General features: G+C 37.1%; 1 protein-coding gene across 1 annotated transcript in view; it reads left to right on the forward strand.

Moving 5' to 3' along the window:
* The window catches only part of LOC128029341 (nucleoredoxin), a 79,073-nt gene that overhangs the window by 53,079 nt on the left and 11,935 nt on the right, over nucleotides 1-14,059 (forward strand). Inside the window, exons 2-3 of the mRNA XM_052617090.1 lie at nucleotides 7,753-7,870; nucleotides 12,759-12,892. Of these exons, the coding sequence (XP_052473050.1) occupies nucleotides 7,753-7,870; nucleotides 12,759-12,892 (252 nt within the window). The remainder of the gene's footprint in view (nucleotides 1-7,752; nucleotides 7,871-12,758; nucleotides 12,893-14,059) is intronic.

Genomic DNA, 14,059 nt, shown 5'->3' on the forward strand with positions numbered 1-14,059 from the left:
AGTAGCAATAGTCATTTTTGATAACTATGTTTGTTTTTGGTTTTCTTTGACAGTCCAAGTCTTGATTCCTCGCTTATTATTTTGGTTGGGTGAAGTCTGTAGGTTTCGTGTAAGCTTGTGTACTTTCTGATAAAATATCAACCGTTGTTGAAGTTGCTGTTTGGCTGACCATGATGTCATCTTCCTTCAGCTCTCTTATATTTCTACCATTCAGGGCTGGAGGAGTATAGCATATCAGAGAAGAAATGTGCTTTACTTTCTCTGGTTACTGTCCATGCCAATCCTCAAAAGGTATTATGTCATGGTCAGACTTCCAGAGATTTTGATCAACTGTAATATTATCAACTAAAGACAGAGTTAGGGATATGCCGGTATCAAATTTTCCTGTTGTGATTAATGGTCATAATACAGTATAACAGGATTAATAATATTTTTTATTTTAACAACTTAATGGAAATGCTTAAAATGAATGAATGTTCAGAATGATTTTTCATTGGCAGCTTATGTTAACTAATGAATTAACTAGTGTTAACTAATGACGCCCTAATAACAATAAAGAATCAAAACGCTTTCAAACAGTATCTGAAGCATGTTGTGGTCCAGATTAAAATGAAATAAAAAAAAAAAGTTTGAAAAAAAAGGCCTATTTAGTCTAAATATTAAAATATTTGGCACTGTGATGAACATCATAGCGAATACACAAAATCTGAATGGCTATTCAAAATTATTTAAATATTTTGAATATTTTTTACTTCTATGAGTCTGAGTTCTATGTTTTGGACTTTCTGCGCAAGAGCGCCCTCCAGCTTCATGTATGAATGAAACATGCACTGTATGAGAGTGTTGAGTGCTCCTGAGTCACATCACCTCATTTTGAATACGGATCTAACGTCTGTTTGACGTTAGATGGAGCGGAATTTCCTTATATGGGTCCTAAGGGCACTTCTCCCGGAAGAGCACGCGCTCCTGTATAGCTGGGCACTGAGAGCACAACAGACATTCACTGATCAGAGTGAGAGCGTCGCGAAATGTCACAAAAGACATGTTTTTGGTTGCCAGGGCAAGACAACCCTGCACAGATTACCAAAAAAAAAGAAAAACATCAAGGGACCAGTGGATGGAGTTTATTTTTACAGAGCATCAATGGAGTTGTGCAAGTGTTTGTGTTTGTTCCCTGCATTTCGAAGATGCTTGTTTTACAAACAAGGCCCAGTTTGACGCCGGATTTGCACATCGTTTATTTCTTAAGGATAAAAACTATTCATACTTTTAACTATTATTATTACAGTATTTATTTTAAAAAAACATAGTGCCTTATGTAAATAATTATCACAGCACTGGTAAAACAGGCTTAAACAGGATTAGAATAAAATTCTATTTGAAATTATTCCATTTCTAGAGGTACAAAGAAAAAAATTATTTAACTTTTAAACTTAAAATGATATTTTTCGGTTCTGGGTTTCTTTTTCAAAACTGCATCACAATTTGCTGCTCTATCAATACAGAAGCATCCGTTTCGATACACTTATCAGCAAGGAGCACAGCCCTAATAAAAGCTGTTTTTCATGTACCTCTTTTATTACTTTGAGGACCTGCCCCTCCAGAGGTCTCTGCACAGCCCTGTTGCCGGTGTGTAAAATGGCTGAACCCGCTAACAGATGGGCCAATCAATATTTTAGCCTTTAAATTTGATGCAACAATATCAAGCTGCGTCTTACCAGCGGTTGTGGGGTAAATGGACCTGTTCAAGGAATCGGTTTCTTAGAATTGTGATTCGTCCCTCAAAATTGAGGACAAAAAGGCGTCACAGCTTTTTGTGATGTAGTGAATGCCAGCGAGAGAGGCCTGCTATGCTCATCAGAGAGGAAGTACATTTCCTCTCTGAGATGTGAAATGTACATACTGTTCCAAAGCATCTCTCTCTTTTTTCGAACTATGAAACCGACCCTATCCAGGCTGGTATTTGACTCTTATTCTGCCATCAGAGCGACGCTGCTTTGCTAAATGAAATGCAACATGTTATTTCACTTTGCAGAGGCAGAGGTTTGAGGCCAGAGGAAATATCTCTCAGTCCTCTTCAGAAGGGAAGTGACTCGTTTCTGGTGTCAGTGCACCACATTGCATTGTGAAAAAAACAATTTGGTTAAATTTATAATAGATTTTCAGGCATTATGGATTGCAGTTATAGTGTCCATATATTTTACATTACGTAACTCGATTTCATTAACTGATTTATTGTAGTATACTTGCCTAATTAAATCAAATTTGCTTTCTTGATAAATACCACAAGGATGCAAGTGGTAAATACATGAATATTATATAACTACAATTTATATATATTATATATAATTGTTATATTATTAATATCATTAATATTCATTATGAAGTTACTTTTCCTTTAACACTAGCTAACAAACTAAATAACAAATATCACAAATTGTAAAACCATAATGTAAAGGATGGAATAATAAAAATAAGAAGAAACATGACTTTTAGTTTTTAGTTATACTTTATAGTTATATATAATACGTAAGTATAAAGTACTAATCATAATTTTTACTTAAGCACTTATTTTGTATATTATTCGTGTATTAGTATTATTCCCTTAAATCTAATATGTTTTACTGTATATAGGAAGGTAACGTGCAGTTAACAGGTTTTTAATGTAGATATTTAATTTTTGTAGATAGTTTTTTTTAATCAGGTGCCTGCAGGCACACTGATAAAAATTATTTTGTGATGAAGTAAATACTCCATAAAAAACAAATGTAATTTCTACATTAAATGAGTTCAGGAAAGTAAATTCTATATTACTACTCAATTCAAGCTTATAGAAATTAGTTTTAAATTATGAGCATATATTACTTGGAATTGTTTATGTGTACCAGGATTCTTTAAGTAAATATCAAAAGTTATAATCCCATTTTTTCCTATCATGCACTGGGGCATGAATAATTAAAAAGGTTAACATTTTCACTGTTTTTGAGTTGTATTTACACTGTTTTTTCTGAAGTTAATTTTCTACTCAAAATGACCCATTTATACTCGAACACTATCCATTGATTGTTACTGTCATTGTGTACAAATTATCGAGGTCTCTGTGTTCATTTGAGTAATAATTATATTGAGTGGACATATTATCTTTAAAGGATAACAAGCTTTCTACTTGCTTACTTACATGTTTGCACGTGAACCACATGCTTTAATAGCACGGTTGTTTTCCAGCGCTACCTTGTTTGAGTAAATTATATCAACTTTAACTGAGGGTAATGCATGCTGTAAAATAATAATAATAATAATATTTTATTTTATTAATTTTAATTTAATGTATTTTTTTGTTTTGTTTTTTATAAATAGAGATTCAGATGCCTGCAGGCATGCTCTACAATAAAAATAAAAGAAAAACACTGAAAGCAAGATTCATTTGTTAGAAGAGACAGCAAGATCTTCTTCGGTAGGCCTGTGGGCACATTCAGATCCGGAGAACAGAGAAAGAGGATATCTACTCTACAGTCACTTTTAGAGTGGGCATGCCTTTAAATGCCTTTAATTTGCATTACTAGGTCATAATGATATTTGCAGTACATGTAGGACTCGTGAGTTTGGGTCTGAGGCTTATGATTCCTCTAAAAAAAAAAACTCAAAGAGACAGGATGGTCTCTACTTCTGTAAGGTACACATTATCAGCTTTGGTGGAGTCTGCTAATAGTCTTTTTGAGGTCACCGCATCAAAAAATCCTGTTGTCAATAGCGCAATTATTGAAATCCCATTTTCACTGTTTACATTTTTACTCTTTATTTGATGTAGATTATTAATAAGAGGATTAAAGGTTGGGAGTCCTCGTTTCCGAAGGCATCCTGCCAGAAACCTGACAACACTTTGGCCTCGATCTATGAATTCCATGAAACCAATACGGTGTCAACTAGGTCACGGTTTCCACAATGCTCTGTGGAAGCACTCCGGGATGAATTGCAATTCAAGCTTTTTGTCTAACGCTGTTGTGCTCCAGTGCATCCTATTAAGTGTTTGCCAAAAACGCCTGTGCGTTGTCTTTCTCTTGATGACAGGCTGATCACTGTACATGTGTTTCTTTTCTTGCCTGCATTGTATAGTGGGTGTTTTCTCAAACTGTGGCGCTTCCACTTGGCACATGCCCCTCTGATGAAAGCAGATCCGCTCAGAGTCACAGATCTAACGATGGGAGGTGAAAGGGACGATGACTGCCGGAATATCTTCCAGTCGAGCGGGCTCAGCAGGACTCTGCTGGCTGGTGTTGGAGTCACGTGCATTGCTCTTAAAGCCCATTGGCAGACAGGTGCTTTTTTTTTACTGGAGACCACAGAAGGCCGAGGGTGAAGAGGGAGTTTGGTAGCTACAGGAAGTGAAAAACACTTGACACAGGATTGGCTCTGCATAGAGAAAAGCTGAACCCCTCCACAACGGTTACTGTCATTGTCATTTGGTACAAGCATCAGTCTCACAGGTTTGGGGTTTGAAAAGGTTTTGTTGATTAATTATTCAACATAAGTTCTACCCATTCATCATATGAGGATGGTGAAAATATGCACATACATGACTGTGATTGTGAGTTAGTTATATTAAAAAATTGCATAATTTCCTCTCTAAATGCATCCACCTTTTCAGAATCAGTATAGGCTAATGGGGCCTGTGTTTAACTGTCATAATTATTTCACCATGCAAACAAAAACCTTAACCGCTCTAAAAATAAGAGTTCACATTCTCAAAGAAGAAAGAGCTTCTTTCATAACTACCCAGGCATGTTTGATCCATTTGTGGTTGAACAAATGGCCTGCGCTCAGCCTGTGTTTTGTTTGAGTGAATGTAATGTATAGTTAATGTCCACTGTGGTTGTTAAATGGTCGCAGCAGGGAATATTGGCGCATTGAAGGCTTTGCTCAGAGTAAAGTACAGAACCAACTTGAATGGCTGTATGCAAAGGTTATTAATGATGGCTGTCATGAATGTTTGTTGTTTCTGCCAATGGCACGTCTCTGAGGCCGTTATTGTTGCTGGTGTGAAATTAAATCTGCTGTATTTCATCATCCGTCCATCATGAGTTTTCAGAAACAGAGCTTTCCAAATGAGTCTGCAGCCCTCCGGAGAGTCTGTGTAAATGTTGCCATTACATACAAATCCAAAAATTAATAACAAGGTCCTTTAAAGAAAAGAAAATATGCAGATAGCTGAGATTTTTAAATGAGCGAATCGAGTTCCCCGAAAGCCTGTCATCACAATGTCATAGGAACCATCGCATGATTCTTTCTGCATCACTTGCAATGGAAACTCAAATTGCACCTGCGCAAAATAAAAGGTAATTGGACGTAATTTGCAATAAATCATCATTATTTTGAGAAGCCGCTACTGATGCGAGTGTAACGGTGACTGATGAATGCAGGTGATGCAGACGCTGAGATTACAGACCATCATCCCCTGCACTGTTATGCTAATCAGATGAACAGTGAAACTCTCTAGTTTAATGATCTCAGTTTGCCAGGCTTTGCCGCTCTGAAACAGAACTGAATACAGATGTCAGAAATGCTTTAAGTCGTCATTTGCTTGTGAGAGCTGAATGTCTTTGGTTCCTTTGCTCATTTTCATTTTTTCTTTGCGCTGTGATTCTTTTCTTGCTGCGGAGTGTAGGTGTTTCGGTGATATTTTGTGAATATGCAGGTGTACACAGAAAGAAAATGTTGCTTGAGAGAAATGCAGTTGAGACGTATGTAATTTATGTAGGATTAAGTCATTTTTTGAATGTTTTTACATCACTTTAATCTATTCTGGTAATTTTATGGACCAATTTTAAATTTTTGAGCATTATTTATTTGTACTGTTTATTACTTTATTTAATATTTAATAAAAAATGTTTTATCTTAGTTAAAAACATTTAATTTTTAAATTTATATTTTATTTTATATTTTTATTTTATTTTAGATTTTTTATTGCTTTTTGTAATTTAAATATATATATATATATATATATATATATATATATATATATTTAAGTTTATGTGGTTTTTATTGTTTTGTTTTTACTTTTTTAAACAATTATTTTTTTATGAACACTTGCTTTGTGTATTTATTTATTATTCTATTTAAAATTGTATTTTTTATTAATTTATTTAATGTTTTTTATTTTTGTGTATTTTTATATTTATTTTAACTTAACAGTTGATATATTTTAATTGTTTTATATATATATATATATATATTTTTTTTTTTTTAAGCATCAACAAGTGCACATTTAAAACGAGACTGTCCCCCCCCCCCCCCCTTTTTTTAAACATTCTTGTTTATCTGCCAATTTCTTAAAGAAACACTTGGACCTGTAAAACATGTCAGCATTCATCACTGTTCAAATCCTTCTTTAATTGGCTGTTTTCATCAGGTTCAGACTGTGAAGTTGTTGTTTTTTTTTTTTTTTTCTCACTGAACTGTGGGGCAGCCGTTGACATGGAGCTGTCTTTTATTTCATATTACCTGTCTTCCCCATCCAGTCACTCATACAGCTGTCTCACAGCCTGCGGGCAAGCTTCCTCATTGCCCCTCTCGCGACTCACTGAGATCTCTTAGCCCAAACTCACAGCTGTGTAAGAGTCACAGGTGTGTGAAAGGTAAGCAGCAGTGTTGATACTTGATCCGTTCACACTTAGTGCCCTTTAACCTCGTAGGCCGTGTACGCTTCAGGCCAGAGTGAGAAATCTGAGTGCAGACGGGCCAGTGATTGAGAGAGTTGAGCGCTGTTGACTATGGCAGCGCTGTAGGTTTGTGTTGGAGTCCTTGTCTGGACACAATTCTTCAGGCTTAAACAAACAGAGGAACACTCTTTGACTGCCTGTTCACATCTAAACTCTTCTCCGGTGAAAACATTTCATCAGCTATGCATAAAAGACTTTGATCAAGCAGTGCAGGAATCTGAACCTCCCCTGCTTTATTCCTCCACATTTAACATTCAACTTTACACTCAAGGTATATTTTTAACTGAAACCACAGTAAGGCTGTATTATTTTACTTATTTTATTTTGGCTATTGCTAAAAATATACCCCAGCGACTGAAAATCCTTCATGTCCGTAGCACCTGTGTTTCATAAGTTTCGCATCAGTCCACTGCAGTTACTGTAGTTCACTTTCATAGGTGTCTTTCATCTATTAGACCTTCACACGTCCACGTGCTGTGAATAATTTACCAGGCTTGTTCTAACCCAGAAAAGGATGAAGACGGCAGTGGTGTCCACAGCCGTGAGACTACACAAGCAAGTCAGGTTTAATCGCTGACTTTTTAGCTTGTGTGCCACGGCTTCACTTCGACTACAGAAAGAAAAAGCGCTTCCCTCGAATTTCCTCAGATGCCAGTCTTTTTAAAGTTGAATCAGTCCTGTAGATGTTTGATTCGGGCCTTTAGATAATTCTTCGCCGGCTCGCCTTTGCTGCAGATAGCACTTAATTCAACTCCCCACATTTCTGAGTCTCTTTATTCTTCAGAGCGAGAGGAAAACGTTTAAACTCGACCGCTTGTTTCATAGCCTATTTTTAAGCCTCACGTGGACTGTATAAAGATGGGAAAGGATTGATTGTATCTCTAATGGTTAAAAAGGCAAAAAGAGGAATGAGCTGAGATGAATCATGCCGTTTCTCTTCAACTCAAACATTCCCACTCCTCCTTATTCTTTTAGTCATTTTCCTTTTGATTCCCAGTCTCTCATCTCAGTCAATGTCTGTCTTTTCTTTTTGTAGATGAAGCTTTGGAACAAGTACAAGGTGACGAGTATTCCTTCTCTGGTGTTCATCGATGCTGCCACCGGGAAGGTGGTGTGTAGGAACGGCCTGCTTGTAGTTAAAGATGATCCAAAAGGTGAGTACTAGGCTTCAGTTTTTCACCCACTCAGTCTCCAGAGGGGTTTAAAGGAAAGCTCACCCAAAAAATGAATGCTCAGTTCCTATTCACTTGCCCACATTGTTGAACACGAAAGGAGAAATATTTAAAGACTCTTCACAAATACTGTATCTGTGCTTTAAAGTTTAAGCTTCAGAAATGGCACAAAAACACAAAAGATGAACCATAAAAGTTGTGTTATATATTCTAAAGCCAAAGGTATACTTAACTTTTGACGCGCAAGTATTGTGAAAGCAATGGAATGAATAGCCTTTCAAAATATACTCCATTTAATAACGTGCACAAACACAATGATTTGAGATTTGCACTAGAATGTTTCATTTTTGTCCAGTGTCTGCGCTATTTATTTTCAGAAATTATGACGATAGAATGTTTTTGTATTAGTTGCGAGCATCTCTAAACGCACTTGTCAATGTGAGCATCTGCAGTTGTTGTTCATCAAGGAATATATTGCTGTTGTTGTTTTGTCTCTTGCGTTTCTTTTTTTACTCCCTTGTGCGAGGTGAGCACACAGTGTACGAAGCCATAACCACCTTGTGGACAAACTAATTAGTAGGGGTGTAACGGTTCACAAAATTCACGGTTCGGTTCGATACGATACACTGATGTCACGGTTCGGTTCGGTTGAGAGCTGAGAACGTTGAGAGCTCAGCCAAGATGAAGGAACAGCTGATCATAGTTGTATATGGATTGCAATTTTGAAATAAATTCAGTAGCAGAGCTACTGCAAGCGATTTTTAGAGCTGCAAATCCATTTATCCTTCGCTGAAATTTCCGCGTCTCATGGAGAGAGCACGTCATTGTTGCTTAGCAAAGACAGACGCCTCATGAGTGCTTCTGCCCGAGCGCTTTGGAAAGGAGGAGAAAGACGCGCTTAGCGTTTTCCATGCGTTTTTAGGCACGATATGTGAACGGCCCCTAAGGCGCTCGCTCACTCAGCACGCGCTGAAGGCTCGTTGCAAAATGTCTAATGCATTTAACAGACCAGAAATATAAGATCCTAAAATAACCAACAGGTCTGGTGTTTGGGTTAGATTCCCTGTAAGCTATAGTTTCTAAATGCTGCAGGGATAGTTTGCTGCGTGCATGTTTCTCCTTTTTTTCGTCTTTTCCCAGATAGTACTGACGCATATATCCCAGATATTCCCGCTGTTTTTTTTTTTTTTTTTTTGTAATCCCGCTGGTGTACCCTGTCATGTTGCAGATGCGACATACCGTTGTTTTTTTATCCACCACTCTCTTGCCATCACCATTATAGCTTAAAGGGAATCCAAAGTGCACCCAAACACCAGACCTGTTGGTTATTGGAGGATCTTCTCATTTCTAGTCTGTTAAACGCATTGGCTATTTTGCAACGAGCCTTCAGCGCGTACTGAGTGAGCGAGCGCCTGCTGAGTAGCCTAACATAAACATATAAGATGGTGTTTTTTTCTTCTTCGGGAGTGTCAGGGGCGTTGCCTGTTACGTTGTTTGGGTTATTGGGCTACCTTGTTGAACGCATATCATTATATTTCTTTCTCTCTCTTTTTTTTTTTTTTTTCAAATATAATTAATTACTCCAACGAACCGTTCGGTATACATAATGCGTACCGCGTACCGAACCGAAAGCGTCGTACCGAACGGTTCAATACGAATACGCGTATCGTTACACCCCTACTAATTAGTGCAAAAAAAGTTATTGTTTATGCTAAACATAGGCAATAAAAAAAGTCAAATTGCTAATACTGGGTAGAAACACCAATATGCACTTTAATTCTAAAAAAAAATGCATAAAGACACTTGCAATAATTGATTTGAAGAAAAAAAATGTGCATAAACTATGATGAAAAAACATTTACAGAATAAATTCCTCAATACGCATAACAAAAAGTCATGTGATAAGATGAGATAACTTGACTTCCCAGCAGACCGACCTCGTTGAACAGTATCATTCAAGATACTGCGCAAGTAATTTAGTAATTTACTACATATGAAAAGTATTATATCCAGTGGCTTCTCATTCTTTTCTTAGTGATATTTAGGGCCATTTTATCATGAAGTGGCTATTTTATTTCTTTTTGACTCACTGGATGAAAAAAGCACCTTATTTGCAAATGTTTTATGCGATATTCCAATTTTGTTAAATTTGCAACTTTGGATGCACACATTCTTCTTGATATTACTCATTTGTAAGTCACTTTAGATAAAAGTGCCTGCTAAACAAATACGTGTAAATGGAGTCTTGAGTAAATTGGATCTGTGAACTATTGGTTGTTTTGAGTTCATGATTGATATTGATTCTTCAGGTTCAGGAATCAGGCTTAAGGGATATGTTTGTGAATCTGACTTATCAGTTCTTGAGTCAATTCAATGACACAGTGATCTGGTCACAGTAGTTCTTAAAATGACAGCCTAACATCTTAGAAAAATATAGTGGACCGCACAAGTCACTAGGAACTCTCTTTGTTAGACCAAAAAGCACCATAAAAGTGGTCCTTACGGTGGGTGTTCACACTAGATACAACTTGCGCCAATAAATTGCGCTATTCGTGGGTAGTTGGACGCTTGAACATTTTGAGTTTACTTGCTTCATTCACGATTGAAACTCACTTCACAACAGTTGCAAATTCGCATCATTGGATGGGCTTCTGCCATTTGGGTTCATGCAGCATAGTGATTTCAACCACGATTTATTCAGAAAATTTTCAAAATATTACTATTATCATGTCATAAAAATGTGTTTCACTAATTTTGGAGACGATCAGCCTCACACGATCAGCAGGAGCTCAGTGCTCATGTAACCAACGTGAGCAGTCTCGACTAGTTTTTCTGACATTTTCCACTGGCTCTGAAGTGTCCTTTGTGGTAAATATATAAAATACATATAAAATTATATAAAATATAATCCCTCCATTGTTGTTTTGGATTTGCTACATTGAGCTTGCGTCACTACTAGAGCAAGCTCCTGATTGGTTTACGTGGGGCAAATTTACGCCAAAGTTCAGATTTTTCATCTTGTGAGATTTGTGCGAATCATACATTGCACACGTCAAAATATCTGAAATGCTTAATTCTCTGTGTGCTAAGTCACGTCATTCGCGCCGCCTAATTCACGCAAGTCGCATCGCAGGATGTCTATTTGTGTCTTTGCATTGACTTAACATGTAAATCACTCACACTTAATGCTTCATTCACGTCTGGTGTGAATGCACTCCATCTATTCCAAGACTTCTGAAGTTAAACCTTACTGTGATTAACACACCACAATTTGAGCAGTCAACTCAAGAACAATGACCAAATCATTGACTCAGTGAGTTTGATTCATTCACATGAGCCAGTTCTTTTTAATACAAACAAATCTGAGCGATTCATTCATGAATCTGACTACATTATTAACATTACTACATAGTGGAAACAACCTGTGTGAAAATTCTCCAAAACTACTGCTTTTGCGTTCCACAGAAGAAAGTTATACAAGTTTGGAACAACATGAGGGTGAGTAAATCATTAATTTTGAGGTGAACTCTCCGTTTAACTTGACTTTCACATGCTCAGGAACTCACAGTGCACACTTGACTTGGTTGTCCTTCACTGCTCTTCACTGTAAGGCAGCAGTATTTGGAGAGCTCCAGGCGTTTGATAGCCCTCGCCTCGCTTGAGTGGTGTCATGCAACTTTCTGCAGGTGAAAGAAAGGGATTTTATTTGCCTTGAAAGGCAGGGAGCCACTATGTTTTCTTAAAAATATTCTTGTGGTGGAATTTGTCAACTGATCAACATGATGAATTCACTTCCTCAGTTTAATGAGCCTCGCCGCCAAAAGTTTACAGCAGTAGAAGTGAAAAATTAACTCAGTGATTCATGAAGCACAGTGCAATTCTCAAACACTGCCACGCAGGATTGATGACTCTGCTTTCTGTGTGATGACAGTCAAGATCTTTTGTTTGAAAGCATGTATGGACGGGGAGTATGTGCACAGTAGCCAGTACAGGAGCAGGTTCAGAGGGCAGAGGGTTGGAAGGGGCCCTTGCCATAACAAAAGGCCCTGGGTGGACGATGTGTGGGAGTTTCAAAGCCCAGTAGCAGCCCTGCACTTTTGTCCTTTTGGACTAATAACGTCAGTAAGAAAGAGTAAAGACACTACTGTCCTGTGGCCATGTTGTTAAGCTCCAAAATGGCGCAAAAAACATGGAAAAGCATCAGGAACGTGGTCCACATAACTTGTCCACACAACTTATTTCCCTGATTTCAATCCTTCTGACTGAATTATGATTGTACTGGTTCTTTTCAGTAAACATATTGGTCCTGTATGCAAATCAGACTAATTTATCAATAATTCTTAGTAATTGATTTGTTTAGAACCAGATCAGTAAATGAATTCATTTATCTTATCTGAATTCTGAAAAGTGATTGATTCAGTGAATTGACTTTGAAAACCAGAGGGGTGAATGAATCATCATTTCTGTTCTTTAAAGTGAAGAAATCCTGTTCCTGTTGGCAAATCAGACTGATTAATTCAGGAATCTGATTGATTCAGTCATGAAATTGGGTTCTGTCAAATGTCTAAATTGGTTGCAAATGATGGTAGACATTTTTAAATGGTTATGTAATATTCAGGAGAAATAGAGGGTCAACGCCAACTCCCAAATTTCTGGTGCAGTATTTGAAATGAAACTTCCATCTCGCATTAACATCGATTCACATCTGTTGTAGCGTTTGATAGCCCTGTGCCACCAGGATCCAGAGGAGAGATTTGTGTGTATTATAAATATGTGAATGACATATGCATGTGCTGTGCTGGCAGTGAAAGGAGGATTGTGTGACAGTAATCAGAGTTCTGCCTCTGCTCTTCTCCCTCCCATCCTGCAGGCCTGGAGTTCCCCTGGGGGCCGAAGCCCTTTGCAGAGGTGGTGGCTGGGCCCTTGCTCAGGAACAACCGACAGACGACAGACAGCAGTGCCCTGGAGGGATCCTATGTGGGGGTTTACTTCTCTGCACACTGGGTGAGTGCTTTGTGTTAGTGTTTCCAACCTAGATGTACTTTGGAGACAAAATCAAAGTTGATTTAACCTTACAACCGGATCTCATATGTAAAACAAGAATTTTTGTTAAAAACGTAAATGTTTTTGTTAGGGCTGGGCGATATGGCCTAAAAATAAAATCTCCGAATTTTTTTTATTTTTTTTATTCTATTTCCGATTTTTGTCCGATTTTCCCCCCTACTTAAGGAAAACAATAAGTACAAACAGCAGACAACTTAAAGCAAATTTTGCTTTTATTTAATCAAAAGTAGGGCTGCCCCGATCAAGATCGGCCGATCTTTAATGAGCATCTCGTCAGTAAAGCCGGTTCTCTAATCAGCGGTTTAAATTCCATCAGATGCGTCATTTCACATAGAGCAGCTGTTAACTGAGAAGATGCGCAAATAAACACTGAAAATGAAGTGGATTTGCGCATCTTCTCAGTTATGGCTCCTTGTAGTAACAGCTGCTCGATGTGAAATCACGCACCTGAGGGAATTTAACGCTGGGCCGATCGTGATCATTTTACATTGTCATTTTGAAGATGATTTTATCCAAAACGACTTACAACTGGGGGATACATAAAGCAATTCTTCTTTAAGAGGCAAACAGACACAGGAAATGCTAAATAAATAAAAACTAAAGAGAAAGTTATTATTTTTATTTTTTGTTTATGATGAAGTAAAGTAGCTTTGGAAGAGATGAGTTTTTAGCTGTCGCTTGAAAATTGTCAAGGATTCAGCATTCCGGATAGGGGTGGGAAGATCATGCCACCAGCCAGGATTGGTGAACGAGAATGTTCTGGAAGGTTATTTTGAGCCTTTCTCAAAATGTTATTACCACTTAATAATTAATTGCAATAGCAAAATAATGTTATAGGGTTATTATAGTTGATAGCCGAATTAAAATATATTTATTAGCTAGTTGGCACGGCAGAATTTCTCATTTTAATTTAGTATAACTAAAACCATAAAAATGGGAAAAGAAAAAATTCTGTAAAATAAATATCAGCTAAAATACGGTTTACAAATTATTTTATTCAACAATTTAAAATTAGTTTGACTATAAATATAAAAATTTATAAACAATTATATGGACATGTTAAAAACTACTGTAAATGACAAAAAATGACAAAAATCACAAAAACCT

Source organism: Carassius gibelio, chromosome A15, assembly GCF_023724105.1.
Source record: "Carassius gibelio isolate Cgi1373 ecotype wild population from Czech Republic chromosome A15, carGib1.2-hapl.c, whole genome shotgun sequence".
NCBI lineage: Eukaryota > Metazoa > Chordata > Actinopteri > Cypriniformes > Cyprinidae > Carassius > Carassius gibelio.